Source organism: Callithrix jacchus, chromosome 1 (assembly GCF_049354715.1).
Source record: "Callithrix jacchus isolate 240 chromosome 1, calJac240_pri, whole genome shotgun sequence".
In the NCBI taxonomy this organism is placed as follows: Eukaryota; Metazoa; Chordata; class Mammalia; order Primates; family Cebidae; genus Callithrix; species Callithrix jacchus.
The window spans coordinates 134,161,259-134,182,629 of record NC_133502.1 but is presented as its reverse complement, the minus strand read 5'-3'; the positions used below and the strand labels follow the sequence as shown (position 1 = coordinate 134,182,629).

The window sequence follows — 21,371 nt, the reverse complement described above, 5'->3', positions numbered from 1 at the left end:
CATTATTCCTAAAAACTAGCCTTCAAAAAAAAAAAAAAACTTCATGAGTTTCTCAAAAGTAGCTAGACCTTAAACCTTTTCACAGTGAATCACACTATGTTCTGAGAACATAAAATATTAGAAGCTTTCAAGCTATATCATTGTTTGAAGTTATGATTTAAAATTTTAATTTTTAACCATGTATTCTTATCTTTGGCCTAATTTCTCTATACTATATATGTAAATATAAACATGGTTCAGTTTTTTTTGTTGTTGTTTTTTTGTTTTTTTTTTGGTGAGACAGAGTCTTGCTTTGTCGCCAGGCTGGAGTGCAGTGGTGCGATCTTGGCTCACTGCAACCTCCGCCTCCCGGTTCAAGCAATTCTCCTACCTCAGCCTCCCAAGTAGCTGGGACTACAGGCATGTTCTACCACAGCCGGCTAATTTTTGTATTTTTAGTAGAGATGGGGTTTCACCATGTTGGCCAGGATGGTTTTGATCTCTTGACCTCATAATCCGTCTGCCTCGGCCTCTCAAAGTACTGGGATTACAGGCGTGAGCCACTGCGCCTGGCCATGGTTCACTTGTAGGATAAGATCCTTAAACTGTTTACTCATTCATCATCCCATACAAGATTAACTACATTTTGGTAGTATTTTGGCATTTTTATCATACTGTTTCTTCAATGCTTCACTGCATCTTAGAAATCTAGTCTAAAATAAAAAGGTTACTAAATTGTCAGCAAAGGAATGTCTGAGAAACTAAAACTATAATCATTATTGGCATTTATGGGGCCTAATTCTTTGCTTACTCTTTAGTTAAGGGCCATCTGGGCATAAAAAAAGGACCATCACGACTGAGCACTGAGAGGATTCTCATCCCCTCAGCAGGGACCTACACTGCTCATTTAATATTGCATGTTCTCATTCCTATGTAGGAGCTTAAAAAAGTGGATCTCATGGAGGTAGTAGAATGATGGTTACCAGAGGCTGTTAAGGTGTTGCCCAGTTGGGAGCATGGGGCAGTGGAGGGAGAGAGAAGGAATAAATTCTCATATTTCATAGAACAGTAGGGTGGCAACAGTTATCAATAGTTTATTGTATGTTTCAAAATAGCTAGAAGAGGAGATTTAAAATGTTTCTAGAACAAAAAAATGCTAATGATCGAGGTGATGGATATCCTAATTATCCTGATTTGATCATTACACATTGTATACATGCATGCAAAGATCACATGTACCCCATAAATACATGTACAACTGTTGTGTATCAACAAAAAAATTAATTTTTAAAAATGGATATTTAAGCAATATAATTAAAAGACAATAGTCATTCAAATCAGAGTGCTAACAGATTAAAAGGTTAGCTGTTTGTTAAGCAGGAAGGAAAAGGAAAAAAAGTAAATATCCATATGGATCTGGTCTATGAGGGCTTTTTTTTTTTTTTTTGGAGACAGAGTCTCACTCTATCACCCAGGCTGGAGTGGTGCAGTGGTGCAATCTCGGCTCACTGCAACCTCCACCTGTGACCTATGATGCCTCTTAATGATTGCATTAAAATGTTAAAAGGCCTCATACGTCATAGACTTTTAAAATTTATAGGCAAGTATTTTTATAAGTGCAAGTATTTATAGACAAGTTTTTTTTTGAGACGGAGTTTCGCTGTTGTTACCTAGACTGGAGTGCAATGGCACGATCTCGGCTCACCACAACCTCCGCCTTCTGGGTTCAAGCGATTCTCCTGCCTTAGCCTCCTGAGTAGCTGGGACTACAGGCATGCACCACTGTGCCCAGCTAATTTTTCCATTTTTAGTAGAGACAGGGTTTCACCTTGTTGACCAGGATGGTCTCGATCTCTTGACCTCGTGATCCACCCGCCTCGGCCTCCCAAAGTGCTAGGATTATAGGCGTGAGCCACCGCGCCCGGCCTAGACAAGTATTTTTAATAAATGCAAGTATTTCATGCATCTTTATGAAATGCAAAATGAATAAACGGAAGTGAACAAAAAATAATTAGAGTAAAAGCTAGGTCGTCAAGCAGTGTAAGAAAATTACGTTTTCTAAATAAATACTTCTCAAATATGAATGTCTGTATGAATCAGCTGGGGACCCTGTTAAAATGAAAACTCTGATCTCAAAGTCTAGTCAAGTGCTCACGGGATGCTGATGCTGCTGACATTTAAACTATACTTTTAGTAGCAAGACTGATATGTGCTTGGCACACAGTAGGAATTGCTATCACCTGTAATAGTTTCTCATTTGTGGTTTTCATCTCCAGGTACTTGACTTGGTTTTCAAGAGACATATTTTTGATAATGTCATCTGCTGCTTGTTTTTCCTGTTCAATTTCTTCTTCTACGCTTCTTATTTGTTTTTCTTTCCTGAAATCAAAAGCACATAATACTCCTGATGCAATACTGAAAAAAAAAATCCAATTATTTTACACAAGTCACAGTCCTAATTTAACAGAATACTTAAAGATATTCAACCATAGTGTGTGACTGAAAAGTCTTTATATTTGTACTAAAAAATGCTATTTGACCTATATAAAATTTGGCCCCATTAGCACAAACTTACTTTACATCTTTCTCTTCTCCATCCCCAAATTCCTCTACTTCCTTACTCTCCATTTTACTTTACTAAGAAATCACAAAGATTATCAGAGAAAATCCTTAATAACTTATATATATGAGGATGCATTTATACATTTTTAAAATCGTACCTTTAAAGTTTAGACAAGAAGTTTTAGAATTGTGGTTTTCAAGCATCCGTCAGCCATAAAATTTTTTGACCAAATTAAGTATCGTATAGCAGTTTGCTATGTAAATCATGCAGTGCAGCTCTGACAGAACTAGGGAGTAGAGAAATCTACAGTTCAATTCAATTTTTTAAAAATTATGGCTTTAGATTAGTAATATACTTGCTTAAATTCTCTTTTACTTACTGCTTTAGTTAACGTTGCTATTTCACAAACTATTGCTATTTTTTAGCACGGCAAAATATTAAGCTACTGTCTCTAAAAAATAACTGAAAGATTACACACGTAATCATATAAAAGTAGTAATAGCGAAATTAATTAGAAGCAATAACCATTTTTATTATAGAATCCAAAGAAATACCAATGACATGTCACTTATTGCCTAGGGAAGGTCAATTACTGATAAGGTGGAGAAAAATTCTGCAAAAAAAATAGGTAAGATGCCACTTATCTAAATACTTTCAAGATTCACATTTTAGCCGGGTTCAAGCCTGTAATCCCAGCACTTTGGGAGGCCGAGGGGGGTGGATCACGAGGTCAAGAGATCGAGACCATCCTGGTCAACATGGTGAAACCCCGTCTCTACTAAAAACACAAAAAATTAGCTGGGCATGGTGGTGCGTGCCTGTAATCCCAGCTACTCAGGAGGCTGAGGCAGGAGAACTGCCTGAACCCAGGAGGCGGAGGTTGCAGTGAGCAGAGATGACGCCATTGCACTCCAGCCTGGGTAACAAGAGCAAAACTCCACCTAAAAAAAAAAAAAGATTCACATTTTATAAAAAGCTTGATTCAACATACATTTTTAGTCCCAAGATCATTAATTTCCATTTTGGGATTCAAAATCTGATTCACCTATCACTATTTACTCTCTTTCACTCACAGATACCAACCTCTGCAGTTTTCAGAATCACCAAATAAGGCTGTAGATCCACATATCCCCTATACAACTTCTACACATTCATATCCTACTATTAGAATAAACAACCTAAATTCAGAAATTTCTCTACAAAAAAAATCTCCAAAATAACCAAGTAAAAGATGAACATAATAAAACAGACAACCTGGAATTTCAATTTATTTTTGCCTCAATTTATTTATTTTTGTCGGAGAAGTGATATCTTCAATTGGAGCTTCAATTTCAACAGTATAACAAACGTGTTTCCTGCTGCTACAATTTGTATAGGTATATGAGCTTCTGCTACAATTTGCATAGGTATATGAGCTCACAGAATTTGAAAGAGGAAAATATGTATTTCAATCTCTTTATTTCATAGATTAAGGATACTGAAGCCCAGTGGAATTCATCTTTTGGAACTAATTCATTTTAAACTTGATTACTGACTACCAACAATGTTTCTTCCCACAATGTAGTTAGATGAGAACTAATGTTGTAGTAAAGCATTCCATTTTACATAGGAGAAATTACGGCATAAGAAACGTCAACTGATTTCCTAAAGGCCATATAATGTCCAGGTGTCAGGTCTTTTTGATGCTCTGAGCACTTTGCTCCTGTTACAACTTGGCAATAAAACCACTGATGATGGTGTCAAAAAAATAAGTAAACAAGAAGTTGAAACTCAATAGAATATACAACTTGGTGGTATCTTTACAGTTTGAATCCTTCCCTCCCTCCTTTGTTCTCCCTCCTTCCCTCCCTTCTCCCTCCTCCACGGATGATGGTGTCATAAAAATAAGTAAACCACAGAGTTGAAACTCAACAGAATACAAGTACCTTTACAATCTGAATCCCTCTCTCCACAATTTGAATCCCTCTCTCCCTCCTTTCTTCTCTCTCCCCCGCCTCCGCCTCCTCCTCCTTCTCCTCCCCTTCCCCCTCCCCCTCCTCCTCCTCCTTTTCTCTCCCTCTCCCTCTCTCTCTCTCTCTCTCTCTCTCTCTCTCAACTTTCCTCTTTCTTGACACCACATGACTTTCCACCCAGGCTGGACTATGATACAATCATGCCTCACTACAGGCTCCAACTTCTTAGCTCAAGCCATTCCCCAACCTCAGCCTCCCAAGTATCTGGGACTAAAGGCACACAACACCATGCCTAACTAACATTCTTATTTTTTTATTTTGAGCAGAGACAAGGTCCTGCTAAGTCAGCCAGACTGCTCTCAAATTTCTGAGTTCAAATTATTCTCTCACCTTGGCCTCCCAAAGTGCTGGGATTACCTCAATTTGAATCTTTCTAAGCACAAAATACCTTCAGGACAAACATAAATTAATTTAGCAACAGTATATCTTTCAGAAGTATTCATTTTCAATATTGTAAACGCTAAATCAACAAGTAAAATTGTTAATATTTTAATAAAATTTTCTAAGAGTCATTTAGAAACACAAAGGTGGCTGGGTGCAGTGACTCACACCTGTAATCCTAGCACTTTGGGAGGCTGAGGCAGGTGGATCATCTGAGGTCAGGAGTTCGAGACCAGCCTGGCCAACATGGCAAAACCCCGTCTCTAGTAAAAATACAAAAATTAGCCAGGTGTGGTGGCAGGCGCCTGTAATCCAAGCTACTCAAGGAGAATTGCTTGAACCCGGGAGGCGGAGGTTGCAGTGAGCCAAGATTGTGTCACTGCCTGGGTGACAGAGCGAGACTTCATCTCAAAAAAAGGAGAGAAAAAAGAAAAAAAACAGAAACACAAAGGTTAGGCAAACAGCCTTACTTGCTACACTGAAAAAGGAAAAGATGACTTTAAGAAATTATTCTTCTAGTCAATATTTTGCTAAGGAAGTCTAGTTTTTTTTTTTTAATTACCTGTTCACTGGGTACAAAGGTTAAAACAAAGTGAAATGTAATCAGACGATATACTTTTATTAATGCTGTAGAAGAAACAGGAAAATTTCCATTAGCACACCAGTCTTAGAGACAAAAGAAAAAAGTAAAGGTAAGATCCTATATATTTATAGCTTTGATTACTGTTGCATTTTTTTAAAAATCATATTTAAGTTTGTTAAGTCTATACAACAATCTCTGCCTTTAAGAAGTGACAAAAGAGAAGAAAATATGATTATATTTTCGTATGGTCTACCTCAAAAATGCTATATACCTGGGACATGGCCAAAGGGTCTTTACTAAATGTTAGAATACAACACAAAGTCAATTTTGGGGGGGGAAAGGTTTCAACTAGCCAATAAATTTATAAGATTTTTTTATTTTAAAATATGTTAATCACAGAGCGTTCTGAAGTGATATCAGCCAAACAGCCAACTTGTGAGATTAAAAAAAGACTGGCCATGAATTGATAATTACTGAAGCAGGGTGATGACTATTCTCCTTACTTAGGTTTCCTCCTTGAAATTTTCCATTACAAAAAGGTTTTAAATTTGAAAAAAAAAACAAAAAACACAAAATGGTTCAAGAAAGAAATGAAGTTAATTGTGTATTATTAACATCTTACTCCAAATACATTGAATTCTGGCATAAACATCTAAAATGCTTAATGGCAAAACTACATTTAGATTTTATTTAACAAAACCAAAATAATTACAGTGTTAAATAAAGTAAGTAACTTAAGAAACAGGTACTTGAAACTTTATTTAAAGAAAAATGCTTCTTTTTCAGTATTTACCATTTCGTTTGAGTAAAGCTCTTTTTTTTTTTCGGTAACTAAGGTAATATGCTAGGTAAAAATGCACTTAATTTTGTGAAATAACAAAAAAAACTGATATTCTACTTTCTGTTCCAGTTTTCTATTTTATATTAGTTCCTAAGTAATCCCTATATGAAACTCAACTATCATTTCAAAAAAAAAAAAAAAATCCAAATTGAGAAAATATTCCAAAAGGAGAATAAATGGCAATAATAATTAACTTCTTTTTAAACCAACTGATGAAATAAGCTCAATTGACTCATGGATAATTTCTGCATAATCTGCTTGGCTAGCTATTCTGCTTGATTTTTTTTTAAGATTCCCAATAATGCTAGCAAACCCATTTGTCTAGGGATTTATTCAGTGTCATGATAGTCAACATTCACCCCCTCTTTCAATCTTTCTCCTCCCAAAAGGCACACTAATACGTGAAAACTTTCACGGATAGTATGGATCAATCAATATATTCCACAGCTTGAGACCTAACAATGCTTCAGAGTTGTTGAATGCTTTCTTGTACAGAATCTACCTTGAGCTGAGTATACACTGCTTCTAAGATCTATCAAGTGAAAAGAAAAAAATCTTTCTATTCCTTGTGATTTTTTTCCTTTAGCACACTTAAGGAAAACAATTATTAGTATTAAATAGTAGATACAGATAATAAATATAAAACCATCCTCTGTCTCCATTTCTACATAAGCTCACAGTCCTGCCTTGCCTCCATTATAATTTCTTCATCTGCTTCTATTTCACATCAACTTTTACCTTAAATCTAGTTAATTTTCTTTGTATCCTATTTGCTCTCTTTCATTATCCCCATCCTATTCGTTTCTGGAAAAAAACTGTACTTCCTTACTCACCTGCCCTCTGCAAGTCACCTCTGCATCCCAGCAGAGACATGAGGAAGAATTTCACCATAGCATTGAGAAAAACTGAAACAAGCCATTGAAGAAGCTGAACACCTGTTCCTAGAAATCATTAAATATAGATAAACTACCTTTTGTAAATGATTTAGGCATCCCTCTTCTGTGGGTAATCACCTTGAAGAAGTGATCGCTTAAACGCACTTCTGGTTCTAAAAGGGATTCTACATCCAAATTGTATAAAATCTAGGAGGCACAGTAGCTTTTCCTAGCAAATTTGATTAAACTATGGAAAGAAAGAAGTTAGAAAATCTAGGAGACAGAGTAGCTTTTCCTAGCAAATTTGATTTAACTATGGAAAGAAGGAAGTTAGAAGGGGAAAAAGCATAAATGGGTCAACAAATCAAAGGCAAAGAGGAAGTTGACTAGAACAGACTAGCACTAAAATACCAGTAAATTCCTCATTGTTAATGAGGTGACAAACTTTACTATGCTGCGTGGATTCTTGCTTACTCTGATTCGTTTTTCTATTCCCTGTTGTAATGAAATAAACTTTACTTTAAAGTCGTAAATAACTAATTGTAATAAATGCTGTAAGAAGGCTCAAAGGACTAAATTTCATAACACCCTGAAGGATGACAGAATATATTCATTTATTTTCAAATAGATAATCTGTTTGCAGAAGGGTTTCTAAAGTTGACTTTACGAAACAGAGATAAAGAACAAGAAACATCAAGCTCATCAATAAAATGATTAAATAAAAAAGTAACTATTTGACAAGAAGAGTATAGTCCTATAAATGTCAATTTCTAGGCAAAGCTGACATGTTAAATGCACCCATTAACTTCAAATTGTGTTCAAAACCTGACTAACATGAAAATAAAAGGTACAAAGGGATATAAACTAACAAGGACGAAGAGAATGGAAGAAGAGTCAATAACAATGAGACCAAGAAACCAAAAACCTAATAGCTAAATTTCCTAATAATTGACTAGGAAAACAAAATTTCCCAAGTCAGCAATGAGAAAAGCTGAGAGCCACTTGAATTATACTGCAGAAACTCTAAATCGCTCAGAAATTGGCAGCACCAGGTATTCTGAAAGTAGAGGAGAGGCTAATTCCTCTCTGTCTCTGCCTAGCCAGATAATGTTCCTTCTCTACACAAGCAGATTAGAGGTTCCCCCTACCATGAGAATAAAACAAAGGGAATTTGGGCAGTAGGCATGAGTGAGTACAAAGGCATTGTTGAGATTCCGTTATAGTCTACATACTAAATACTGATACAAATCCAGCTTTTTCATCACTTCGCACTCAGAATGCTGGCTACCATGCCATTATTTCTTCGGGCAGGAAATTAGAAGAGTCATTTTGTGGATAATGACATTCTCTAAGAAACAACAGTCTAGCAGTTACACTCTACGGTAAAGTCTAGAAACAATGAAACTCACACAAATGAATCTTCCTATCAGCTTTTTAGTTTCCAACTCTCACACATAAGCCCTAAACAAAATATTAACAGACTATGAAGAAGGCCTCCAATATAAAGGACACTGCCCAGAGATAACTGGAGAAACACAAGCCAAGGATACAGAGGCTATTCAAAGAAAAGGAATGAACAAAAGGCACAACGATAAACAAGAAAATATAACATACTCATGCAACAGGATACTAATAAAGAAAATATTCTGAAACAAAAAAAGCTCTTAGAATTAAAAAAGATGTCAAAAAAAAATTTAAGAGTGTGAAGATAAAGTTGAGGATGTCTCCCAGAAAGGAACACAAAGAGATAAAATGTAGGACAGTTAAGGTTTTTTTGTTGTTGCTGTTGTTTGAGACAGAGTCTTGCCCTTGCACCCAGGCTGAAGTGCAATGGCATGATTATCGGCTCACTGCAACCTCCATCTCCCAGGTTCAAGTGATTCTCCTGCTTCAGCCTTCCGAGTAGCTGGGTTTATAAGCTTGTACTACCATGCCTGGCTAATTTTTTTGTATCTTTAGTAGAGATGGGGTTTCACCATGTTGGCCAGGCTGGTCTTAAACTCCTGACCTCATGATCCACCCGCCTGGGCCTCCCAAAGTGCTGGGATTACAGGCATGAGCCACCACGCCTGGCCCAATTAAGGTTTTAAAAACTGAAAAATCATTCCAGGAGGTCCAACACCCAATTAAGGAAGTTCTACAAAGAAACAGTGAAATTTTATTTTAAAAAAGAAAGGGGCCAGGCGCGGTGGCTCATGCCTGTAATTTCTGCACTTTGGGAGGCTGAGGCAGGTGGATTCCAAGGTCAGGCATTTGAGATCAGCCTGGCCAACATGGTGAAACCCCATCTCCACTAAAAATACAAAAATTATCTGGGCGTGGCGGCAGGCGCCTATAGTCCCAGCTACTTGGGAGACTGAGGCAGGAGAATGACTTGAACCCAAGAGGTGGAGGTTGGACTCCAGCCCAGGTGACAGTGTGAGACTCCTTCTCAAAAAAGAAGAAAGAAAATTATCAATATCATCAATAAGATAATTCAGAAAATTTCTTAGAACTGAGTGACATAGCTTCCAGATTGAAAGAGCTGACCAAGTACCCAGTTTAATAAATGAAAACAGACTTCCACAAAGACACAGGGCAATGAATATACTATCGATTTTAAAAGCTTTGATAAATAATTAGAATGACATGGTATCATGCTTAACAGTAACACTAGAAACTCAAAGACAGTGGGGTAATGACATCAACATTTAGAGTGAAAATTATTTCCTACTTCGAATTCTGTCTCTAGCCAAAATAACCTTCCAAGTCTAAAAAGTTTTCCCTCCTATCCACATTCTCAGGAAACTACTGAGGAAGCTCCATTGAAAAAAGACAACAAACCAAGACGGAGTGTTCTAGAAAATAAGTGTCCAGTAACAAAGGCTAAAGGTAGACTCTGATGAAGGTGGAAGTAAACAGTTGTGCAGAAGGCCTAGTGATCAGCTCCTCTAGATTAGAGCATGGTAGCAGGCTCCGGAAGGGACTTTTTGAGCTGATAAAACAGATTAAATACTTAATATCCATAAATGAATGAAAGGCATGCTAGGGGAGAGTTTGGTCATATCAAGAAAAACTATAGAAAACTAAGCACATGAAAAAACAGTATAATTAGTTTGCAGGAAACAAAAAGGGTGCAACAACTGAAAAGTGATCCTGTTAAATGTCTTAGTCAATAATAGCTTTTTATTTACTAAGTTCAATAAAAACTTGGTACATTGATGATAGTACAAACACAATACTCATCTAACCAAAACTAGAAGTAACTATGTTGGGAGATAAAGACATAGGAAGTATATATTTGATGTGCTGGAGATGAAGGAAGGAGGTATTAGAAAGAGAGTTGAAGGGACTTTCAATTCAAAATGGTGGCCAAAAAGCAAGCTGGCTTCAATCCCCTCTACAGGAAACCAAAAACAAACATACAGACCTGAGATCATTACCAGAAATATCCCAGAATTCAAATGTGAAGATGAGACAGTTCTAGGGTCACAGAGAAGTGAACAAACTTTGAGCAGATGGTAAACCGAGAACTGGACTTCCATAGCCACAATGCCCCTCCCCTCATTCAACCAAGCACAAAGCATGTGAAAAAATTTCCCCCAAATCACAGTTTCTACCCACCATCTTGTATTCCTTGACAGGAGACCTGTCCATGCTTTAACCCATGGGAAACATCTCAAGTGCCTAAAGGGAGAAATATTCCTGAGGACCGGCAGGGACAAAGAGGGGAGACAGGATTACCATTCCCAGCTTTGGAAACTGCTCTATAACTCAGCCAGAGGAGATACGAAATCAGAGTAGCTGTTCAGCAGCACCACTTTCTAGGAGGTTTGCTCCATAGGTCTCTAGTGTGGGAAGGCTGGTTGGGTATGAACCTCTAGTCAGCCTTCCCACATTACCAGGCTATCCCCTGGAACCTCTCCCATTCAGGAAGAGCCGCACTCCTGTCATTTACCAGAGCCAAAGTGAAGTTGGGCTTAAGGTGCCACCTAGAGGTAATAAGGAGGCAGCAACCTAGTGGTAAAAGACCCTCTAAGCAAATATATTCATTAAAAACAAAAACAAGCCATACAGAGAATACTGGAATAAACAACTAATCTGACAATGCAAAGACACATACATACATCCACAAGAAACAACAGCAAACAGGGAACAATGATATGTTAGTCCATTTTTCACTGCTATAAAGGAATACCTGACAATTGATGATTTATAAAGAAAAGAAGTTTATTTGGCTCACAGTTCTACAAGTTACAAAAGCATGGCACCAATGTCTACTCAGCTTCTGGTGAGGCATCAGGAAACTCCTAATCATGGTGGAGCAAGTACAAGAAGGGGAGGTACCAGGATCCGCTAAACAGCCAGTCAGTAGCTTCCAGTCAGCACTATGCCTTTTCTTTTTTGAGACTGAGTCTTGCTCTATGGCCCAGGCTGAAGTGCAGTGGTGTGATCTGGGCTCACCGCAACCTCTGCCTCCTGGGTTCTAGCGACTCTCCTGCCTCAGCCTCCCAAGTAGCTGGGATTACAGGCACCTGCCACCAGGCCCAGCTAATTTTTGTATTTTCAGTAGAGACAGGGTTTCACCATGTTGGTCAGGCTGGTCTTGAACTCCTGACTTCGTGATCTGCCTGCCTCGGCCTCCCAAAGTGCTGGGATTGTTGTAGCATGAGCCACCGCGCCCAGCCAGCACTATGCCTTTTAATCGGAGAATTTAGTCTATTTACATTGACTTCACTGTTGGATTCTATAAAATATTTAAAGAAGAACTAATACGAATTCCATTCAAACTCTCCAAAATCAATTAAAAAGGAGGAAATTTTTCCAAACTCATCCTACAAGATCAGTATGACCCTGATACCAAAACAGGACAAGGACACAACAAAAATGAAAACTACAGGCCAATGTCCCAGAAGAACACAGATGCAAAAACTCTCAACTCAGTAAGAACAAACCAAATTTCAACATTATATTAAAAAGATTATTCACTGTTATCAAGTGAGATTCATTCCAGAGATGCAAAGGTAGTTCAACATATGCAAATCAATAAGCATGATGACATAGTTTGGATATTTGTCCCCATCTAAATCTCATGTTGAATTGTAATATTGACTGTGGGACATGAAGCCCGGTGGGAGGTGTTTGGATCATGGGGGCGGATCCCTCATGAACAGCTTTGGGCCATCCCCTTGGTGATAAGTGAGATCTTGCTCTGAGTTCACAAGAGATCTGGTTGTTTAAAAGTGTGTGGCACCTCTTCTCCCACTCTCTTGCTCCCGCACTGATTTTAACATGTGATGTACCAGCTCTCCTTTTACCTTCTCCCAGAACTATAAGCTTCCTGAGGCCTCCCCAAAAAATGAACTATACCATGCTTCCTGTACAGCCTGCAGAACTGTGAGCCAATTAAATCTCTTTTCTTATAAATTACTCAGTCTCAAATATTTCACTATAGCAGTGCAAGAACAGCCTAATACACATGATAAGCTGGGCACAGTGGCATGTGCCTGTAATCCCAGCTTCTTAGGAGGCTGAAGTGCAAGGATCACTTGAGTCCGGGAGTTTCCGACCACCCTGGATAACAAAGCAAGACTCTACCTTAAATAATTATTATTATAAAATAAAATAGACATGATACATCACATTAGCAAAACCAAGAACAAAAACCATACAATTATTTTAATGAATGCTGAAAACACAGTTGATAAAATTCAACATCCCTTTATGATAAAATTCTCATTCAGCTGGGCACAGAAAGAACACACTTCAAGATAACAAATGCCATATATGACGCACCCACAGCTAACATCATTCTGAATGGGGATAAATTGAAGTCCTTTCCTCTAAGAGCTAGAACAACACAAGGATGCCCACTTTCACCACTTTTACTCAACACAGTACTAGAAGTCCTGGCCAGAGCAATTAGGCAAGAGAGAGAAATAAAAGGCATCCAAATTGCAAAAGAAGGAGTCAAGTTAGCCTTGTTTACAGATGGCATGATCTTATACTTAAAAAAAAAAAAAAACCACCTAAATACTCCACAAAAAATCTGTAAGAATTTAAACTGAATTGAGTAAAGTTGCCAGATACAAAATCAACATAAAAAAATCGGTAGAATTTGCATATGCCAACAGTGAAGAATCTGAAAAAGAAATCAAGAAAGCAAGCCTGTTTACAATAGCTACAAAGAATATAAAATACCTTGGAATCGATTTAACCAAGGAAGTGAAAGATCTGTATAACAAAAACTATAAAAAACTGATGAAAGAAGTTGAAGAGGATATAAAAAAATGGAAAGATAATCCATGCTCATGGAGTGGAAGAACACTGTTAAAATATCAGTACTACCCAAAGCAATTTACTGATTCAATGTAATTCCTATCAAAATAAAGTGACACTCTTCATAGAAGTAGAAAAAAAAAATCCTAAAATTCATATGAAACCATGAAAGATTCCAAAATAGCCAAAAAAAAAAAAAAAAACCCTGAGCAAAAAGTAACAAAGCTGGAGGCATCACACTACCTAACTTCAAAATTTTCTACAATGTAACCAAATCTACATGGTACTGGTATAAAGACAGACAGATATAAATACATGCATTTACACCAACTCATCTTCAGCAGAGGTGCCAAGAACATACAATAGAGAAAGAACAGTTGTTTCAATAAATGGTGCTGGAAAAACTGGCTAACTATATACGAAAGAATGAAACCAGACTCCTATCTCTTGCCATATCCAGAAAAAAAAATGGATTAAAGACTTAACTCTAAGACCTCAAACTATAAAACTGTTGCAAGAAAACACTGGGGAATTGCTCTAGAACACCGGTCTGGACAAAGATTTTTTTGTGTAAGACCTCAAAAGCACGAGAAACTAAAGCAAAAACATACCAATGGGATTTTGTTAAGCAAAAAAAGCTTCTGCACAGCAAAGGAAATAATCAACAAAGTGAAGAGACAACCCATAGAATGAGAGAAAATCTTTGCAAATGACCCATCTAACAATGGGTTAGTAACCAGAAGATATGAGGAGCTCAAACAACTCACTAGCCAAAAACAAACAAACAAATAAAAAGAGTAAATATGGCAAAAGAACTGAATATTCTCAAAAGACATACAAAAGGCAAACAAGTATGTGGAAAACATGTTCAACATCAGTAATCATTGGGGACATGCAAATCAAAACTACAATGAGGTATAATTTCACCCCCATTAAAGTAGCTTCTATTCAATAAGACAGGCAATAATGGATGCTGATGAGGATGTGCAGAAAGGGGAAGCCTCATACACTGTTGGGAATGTAAATTGGAATAGCTACTCTGGAGAACAGTATTAAAGTTTCTCAAAAAACTGAAAATATACGTATGATCCAGCAATTCTACTGGGTATACAGCTGGAAAAAAAAAAACATGAATATATTGAAGAGATAACTGCACTCCCATGCTTATTGCAGAACTATTCACAACAGCCAAACTATGGAATCAACCTAAGTGAGTACCAGCAGATTAATGGATAAAGAAAATGTAGCATACACACGCACACACGCGCGCGCGCACACACCCACACACACACACACACACACACACAGAGGAATATTATTCAGCCATAAAAAAATGAAATCCTGACATTTGCAGCAACATGGATGGAACTGGAGGTCATTATGTTAAGTAAAATAAGCCAAGCACAGAAAGACAAATATCGTACATTCTCACCTGCATGTGGAAGCTAAAAAAGTGAATCTCATACAGATTAAGAGTAGACTGGTGGTTACTAGAGGCTGGAAAGGTTGGTGGAAAGGATGGTGGGGAGGGAGGAATGCAGAGAAGTTTATTAATGCATATAAACATACAGTTTGCTTAAAAAAGTAGGCCTACTGTTAGATCAGTAGGGTAATTATAGTTTACAATAATTTTTTTCCCTTCAACTTCTAAGTTCCAGGGCGCATGTGCAGGATGTGCAGGTTTGTTAAATAGGTAAATGTGTGCCATGGTGGTTTGCTACACAGATCAACCCATCACCTAGGTATTAAGCCCAGCATCCATTAGGTATTCCTCCTGATGCTCTTCCTCTCCTCTAATTTACTGTACATTTAAAAACAGCTAGAAGAGAATTTGAATGTTTCCAGTATAAAGAAAAGACAAATATTTAAGGTAATGGATACCCCAAGTACATTAATTTGATCTTAAAAAATTATATGAATGCATTACATTATCACACGTACCCCAAAACTATATATGTATATCACGCATCAATAAAATTTTTAAAAATTACTATGGGGAAAAAAGAGTGCTAAAGATTCTTGTCTCCCACAGCTATAAGTAATAGATAATACTAATAGATAATGCCTAAATTTGAAAAAATCAAGAGCATCAATGTAAGCATACACTTAAACATGCATATATAAATATATATTTTCCTGAACTTTGTGCACTTATATATTAAATTTTTTAAATTTACAACCACTTAAATTACTTTAAAATTCCTTTCATGAGATCTGGAAACTAACATGACACGCTTAAAAATATTAATTCTCTCTAAAAAGAAAAAATAAAAATAAGTCTTTCATTCTTTAAAGGGGCTTTCTAGTTTGTTAAGATTGGAGTGCAAGGATGGTGAATGGCCATGCACTTGTTTCACGTATTATGTATTTCAAGAATAAGTAGATTTGAAAGGCCCAGAGAAGTAGTTCAAGTCTATAATCCCAGAACTTTTCAACGCCGTGCAGGTGGTTAGAAGGAAATGGATCACATCCAGGAGTTTGAGACCAGGCTGAGTAACATAGGGTGACCCCATCTCTACAAAAAATTTAAAAAGTAGCCAGGCATGGTAGTGCATGCCTGTGTTTCAGCTACTTAGGAAGCTGAGTTGGAAGGACTGCTTAAGCCTGGGAGACCAAGGCTGCAGTGAGCTGTGATCATGCCACCGTACTCCAGCCTGGTGACAGAGTGAGACCCTGTCTCACACACAAAAAATAAACAGATTCAAAATGGGAAAAAATCAAAATGTCCTTAAAATCTCTAAAGTTTGGCCCAGGCGTGGTGGCTCATGTCTGTAATCCTAGCACTTGGGAGGCCGAGGTGGGCGGATCCCGAGGTCAAGAGACCGAGACCATCCTGGCCAACACAGTGAAACCCCATCTCTCCTAAAATACAAGAATTAGCTGGGCGTGGTGGCATGCACCTGTAGTCCCAACTACTTGGGAGGCTGAGGCAGGAGAACTGCTTAAAGCCAGGAGGCAGAGGTTGCAGTGAGGGGAGATTGCGCCACTGCACTCCAGCCTGGCACCTGGCAAAAGAGCAAGACACTGCCTCAAAAAAAAAAAAAAAAAAAAAAGTCTCTAAAGTTCTAGTCTTCAACTGAAACGAAAATACTCTCTTTTCTATCAGGTCTGCAACATGAAAGCCACAGGCATCACAATCCTCTTTTGGACTCTCGCCATGATACTATTATCAGACAAAAGCCAGTCTTCTAAAACAGTAAGTTTTTACAATCAAAGGAGTAAAACTATTTTCAAAGGTATATTTTCTATATATTTCATAAAATATCAAAAGGCAATAAGCAAGCAAAGAAAATCTGACCTATTAAAACTAAGTTTACTTAGCTGTGTATGTCCAAATTCCAATTTGACAAAAGTAGCCTTCATTTTAAAAAACTGAGTTCTTGGCTGGACAGGGTGTCTCATGCCTCTAATACTAGCACTTTGGGAGGCCGAGGCAGGCGGATCACAAAGTCAGGAGGAGTTCGAGACCAGCCTGGCCAACACAGTGTAACCCCATCTCTACTAAAAATACAAAAATTAGCTGGGTATGGTGGCACGTGCCTGTAGTCCCAGCTACTCTGGAGGCTGACTCTGGAGAATCACCTGAACCCGGGAGGTGGAGGTTGTGGTGAGCCGAGATCGTGCCACTGCACTCCAGCCTAGGCAACAGAGCAAGACTCCATCTCAAAAAACAAACAAACAAAAACTGAGTTCTTTAAAAGTTGATTAAAGGGAGAGTTCTGAAATTTTTCACTATAAAATCATAAATTAATTACAAGACTAAAAACTTATTGTAGGAAACATTTTTTAATCACATATTTATGAGGGAAATTCCTATTGCATTATTCTTGGTGAAAAATTCTAACTGCAAAAACAGTAATAAACAAAAACTATTCTTAGTTTTATTCTTCGTTTACTATTCAGTAATAACAAAAACTCTTTCTTTCTTTCCACCTATATCCACATAAAGAAAACACTTCAGGTTGTGTGGCTTTTTAAATTCAATGCATGGCTCCATTTCTGATAAAGATCAATATTTCCTTTTAAAACACCAAACTTTGAGCTGTTAAACCCAGAAAGCTATATATTGAGTGTTATTTATTAATTTTAACTTTTTTTTTTGAGACAGAGTCTTGCTGTGTCCCTAGGCTGGAGTGCAATGACGCAATCGTGGCTCACTGCAACCTCCTCCTCCTCGTGGATTCAAATGATTCTCCTGCCTCAGCCTCCCAAGTAGCTGAGATTACCATGTCTGGATAATTTTTGTTTTTTTTTTTTTTGTATTTTTAGTAGAGACAGGGTTTCGCCATGTTGGACAGGCTGGTCTTGAACTCCTGACCTCAGGTGATCCTCCCACCTTGGCCTCCCAAATTACAGGCGTGAGCCACCATGCCCAGCCTACTTATTAATTATTTAACAGCCCTAGGTATAATGTTGTTAGCTCTGCTGATTTTAAAAACACATATAGTTCCTCATTATAAAGCAATCATGCACACTGAAATATTAAATGTTAACAGAATTAATATTGACCATGTATTTCCACATATATAAATGGGAATATACCAATATTATTACTTTCTATAATGATTTTATTTTATTTTATTTTTTTGAGATGGAGTTTCGCTCGTTACCCAGGCTGGAGTGCAATGGCGCGATCTCGGCTCACCGCAACCTCCGCCTCCGGGGTTCAGGCAATCCTCCTGCCTCAGCCTCCTGAGTAGCTGGGATTACAGGCACGCGCCACCATGCCCAGCTAATTTTTTGTATCTTTAGTGGAGACGGGGTTTCACCATGTTGACCAGGATGGTCTCGATATCTTGACCTCATGATCCACCCGCCTCGGCCTCCCTCTATAATGATTTTATAATAACAGTTGGAAAATATCTGTATAAAAAATTGGAATCTCTTTCCTCAATCTTATGTATCAGGATGTCCTTAGTTTTTAGTATTTCATCCCAATAAAGAAAGAAAAAGATGTGCTCTACTACAACACCAGAAGATTAGATAGTAGTTTTTTTTTTCCAAAACAATTTCCTTCTAATGTCTAAGTGCTTAAATATGAAATTTGAGGGAAATTCTATTAATACTTTTTCTAATTAATGCATTTCTTTTTTTCTTTTTTTTAGGAAGTTCAATATAATTTCACTGAAAAGAATTATTCCTTGATTCCAGCAGATATCAAGAAAGATGTTACTATACTTGATCTCAGTTATAACCAAATTACTCTTAATGTTAGGGACACACAAATCATACAAACATACTTTTTACTCACAGAGCTCTATTTGATTGAGAACAATGTTACTATCTTATATAGTAACAGTTTTTGTAACCTCTCCAATCTAGAAATTTTAAATATCTGTAGAAATTCCATATATGTAATTCAACAAGGCGCATTTTTAGGCTTAAATAAGCTAACACAGTTATATCTTTGCCATAACAAAATAGAACAACTGAATGCTGATATATTTGTGCCTCTGAGAAACCTAAAACTACTGAATCTGCAAGGCAATTTGATAAGCTATTTGGAGGTACCACCACTATTTCATCTGGAATTAATAACTTTATATGGAAACCTATGGAACTGCTCTTGTAGTCTATTTAATTTACAGAACTGGTTGAACACATCAAATGTGACATTAGGTAAGCTATCATAATTTTAATTAAGCAAAACCAAAATGTGATTAATTCAATGTTTCACCACAGAAAAATCTCTCATATCATATTTTAAAGAAAAGGAAACAGCCAGGCGCAGTGGCTCATGCCTGTAATCGTAGCACTTTGGAAAGCCAAGGTGGGTGGATCACCTGAGGTCAGGAGTTCGAGACTCAGCCTGGCCAACATGGTGAAATCTTGTCTCCACTAAAAATACAAAAATTAGCTGGGTGTGGTAGCGCATGCCTGTAGTCCCAGCTACTCAGAAGGCTGAGGCAGGAGAATTGCTTGAACCCAGAAGGCGGAGGTTGCAGTGAGGCGAAATCGTGCCACTGCACTCCAGCCTGGGAAACAGAGTGAGACTCCATCTTAAAAAATAAGAAAAAGAAAGAAAAGAAAAGAAAAGGAAGCAATTGTGTTTAAGCAAAACAGGAAGAAACACTAAAAAGTAACTGCTGCATAGATGCTCTCCTTCTCCAATACCAGGGGGAAAAATTAAGAAATTTAAATGTTCTATATACGTGAGATGATAATGTCACTTCATGTATTGTTAGCCAAGTCAGTATGTAAGACTAATTTTTTAAGATTAAGTGAAAACAAGTGGCCTATTTTAACTGCAAACCTATGTGTGCCTGAGATCTGGATTATAACCACTATATTAATAATAATATCAATACTAACACAAACTAAATAATAACCGATTCTGCATTTAGGCCGTATTCATAAAATAACGTAATAAACAGAAATGTGTATCATTCTTTCATTGTGTTGCTAGACAAATACAACAGGAATTTCTTTCTTACAATGCCTTTAAGAATGACATATATGTCAAAAATTCCAGATAAAATAATTATAAAATGTTATTAACTATTTTTTTTCTACAATAAATATTATTCTTTCTGGTTTACTAGAAAACGAGAACATCACCACGTGTAGCTACCCCAACAGCCTGAAGAGCTACAATATCAAAACAGTACCTCATACGGCTGAATGCCACTCAAAATTTTCTTCACTTATCACTGAAGATCTTTATATTCATTTTCAGCCCATCAGCAATTCAACATTTAATAGCTCTTTGAACAACTTAACAAGAAATTCAGGTAATGTACGCTGACTCTGAATATTAACACTGCTAAATGTATCATACTAAATAAACTGAGATAGCTATCTTTATTTTAAATTTCTATAAAAAATGTAAAAGAACAATTTCTCATCTCAACTAAAGATTTATAAAATATTGGTTTTCCAAACTAGGCTCTGCTAGTTACAAGCTAAACACCATTGTGCAAATTATTTAACTTCTCTGAGCCTTTGTTTTAACTAGTCTAATCACAAATCCTAATGAGCATAAATCAATGTAGTCTTAGGTAAAAAGGTAACAAAATTGCAAAGACAGCTATTTTTAAAAAAAGGGAATTCTTTCATCATACAAAATTTGTCTGAAGAAAACTACAATGTATGTTTATTTCTAATACAAATACTGACGATAATGGGTATATGATTATGATTATTTTGCCAACTTAACAAATTTTCTTTCTCTCTCCTCTCTGTATTCCATTAAAGAACATGAACCTCTTGGAAAAAGTTGGGCTTTTCTTGTTGGTGTTGTTGTCACTGTACTCATGACTTCACTTCTCATTTTTATTGCTATCAAATGCCCAATATGGTACAATATTCTGCTTAGTTATAATCATCATCGCCTAGAAGAGCATGAAGCAGAAACCTATGAAGATAGTTTTACTGGAAATCCAAGCCCTCTTTCCCAGATGCCAGAAACAAACTCTGAAGAAACTACAGTAATATTTGAACAATTACATTCATTTGTGATAGATGATGATGGATTTATTGAAGACAAATATATAGATGTCCATGAATTATGTGAAGAAAACTAATTTTTTTTCAAAGTTTGCTTTTTAAAACAAAGTTAGAAGCTCACTCACAGTTTAGATATGGGGATTTTACCATGTGGCATACCAAAATATAGTTAGCAGACATTCATATTAATTACGACATACATGAATATCATAAAATTATGTTATCTGCATTGTACTGAGCAAGCGGGTGCAAATACAATAACTGACACTCCTTGGTAGCTGACAGTTACATAGTTAGTCTACAATACTAGCACTACTATTCTTAACAGTGTTCAGGTAACCATACAGACTAGTAAAAAGGCCTAAAGTAGGCAGGGAGCATTAGCTCACGCCTGTAATCACAGCACTTTGGGAGGCCGAGGCGGGCGGATCAC

The 21,371-nt window shown here is 37.0% G+C and overlaps 2 protein-coding genes across 5 annotated transcripts in view; one reads left to right on the top strand and one right to left on the bottom strand.

The window, feature by feature from the left end:
• Window positions 1-21,371, bottom strand: part of IFT74 (intraflagellar transport 74) — a 109,478-nt gene that overhangs the window by 59,489 nt on the left and 28,618 nt on the right. For all 4 annotated transcript variants that reach the window (XM_054256903.2, XM_002742991.5, XM_054256906.2 and 1 more), the window contains one exon: window positions 2,220-2,358. In XM_054256903.2, coding sequence (XP_054112878.1) covers window positions 2,220-2,358 — 139 coding nt within the window. The remainder of the gene's footprint in view (window positions 1-2,219; window positions 2,359-21,371) is intronic.
• Window positions 5,541-21,141, top strand: LRRC19 (leucine rich repeat containing 19). The gene is made up of 5 exons (XM_002742993.6): window positions 5,541-5,627; window positions 16,599-16,688; window positions 18,598-19,111; window positions 20,035-20,223; window positions 20,687-21,141. The coding sequence occupies exons 2-5, from the start codon at window positions 16,608-16,610 to the stop codon at window positions 21,013-21,015; spliced, it is 1,113 nt and encodes a 370-aa protein (XP_002743039.1). The 5' UTR covers window positions 5,541-5,627; window positions 16,599-16,607; the 3' UTR covers window positions 21,016-21,141.

Coding starts and splice junctions, on each gene's coding strand:
- LRRC19 (XM_002742993.6), top strand. CDS start 16,608: ATGAAAGCCACAGGCATCACAATCCTCTTTTGGACTCTCGCCATGATA. Junction 16,689..18,597: donor AAAGCCAGTCTTCTAAAACA/GTAAGTTTTTAC, acceptor TCTTTTTTTTAG/GAAGTTCAATATAATTTCAC. Junction 20,224..20,686: donor CAACTTAACAAGAAATTCAG/GTAATGTACGCT, acceptor ATTCCATTAAAG/AACATGAACCTCTTGGAAAA.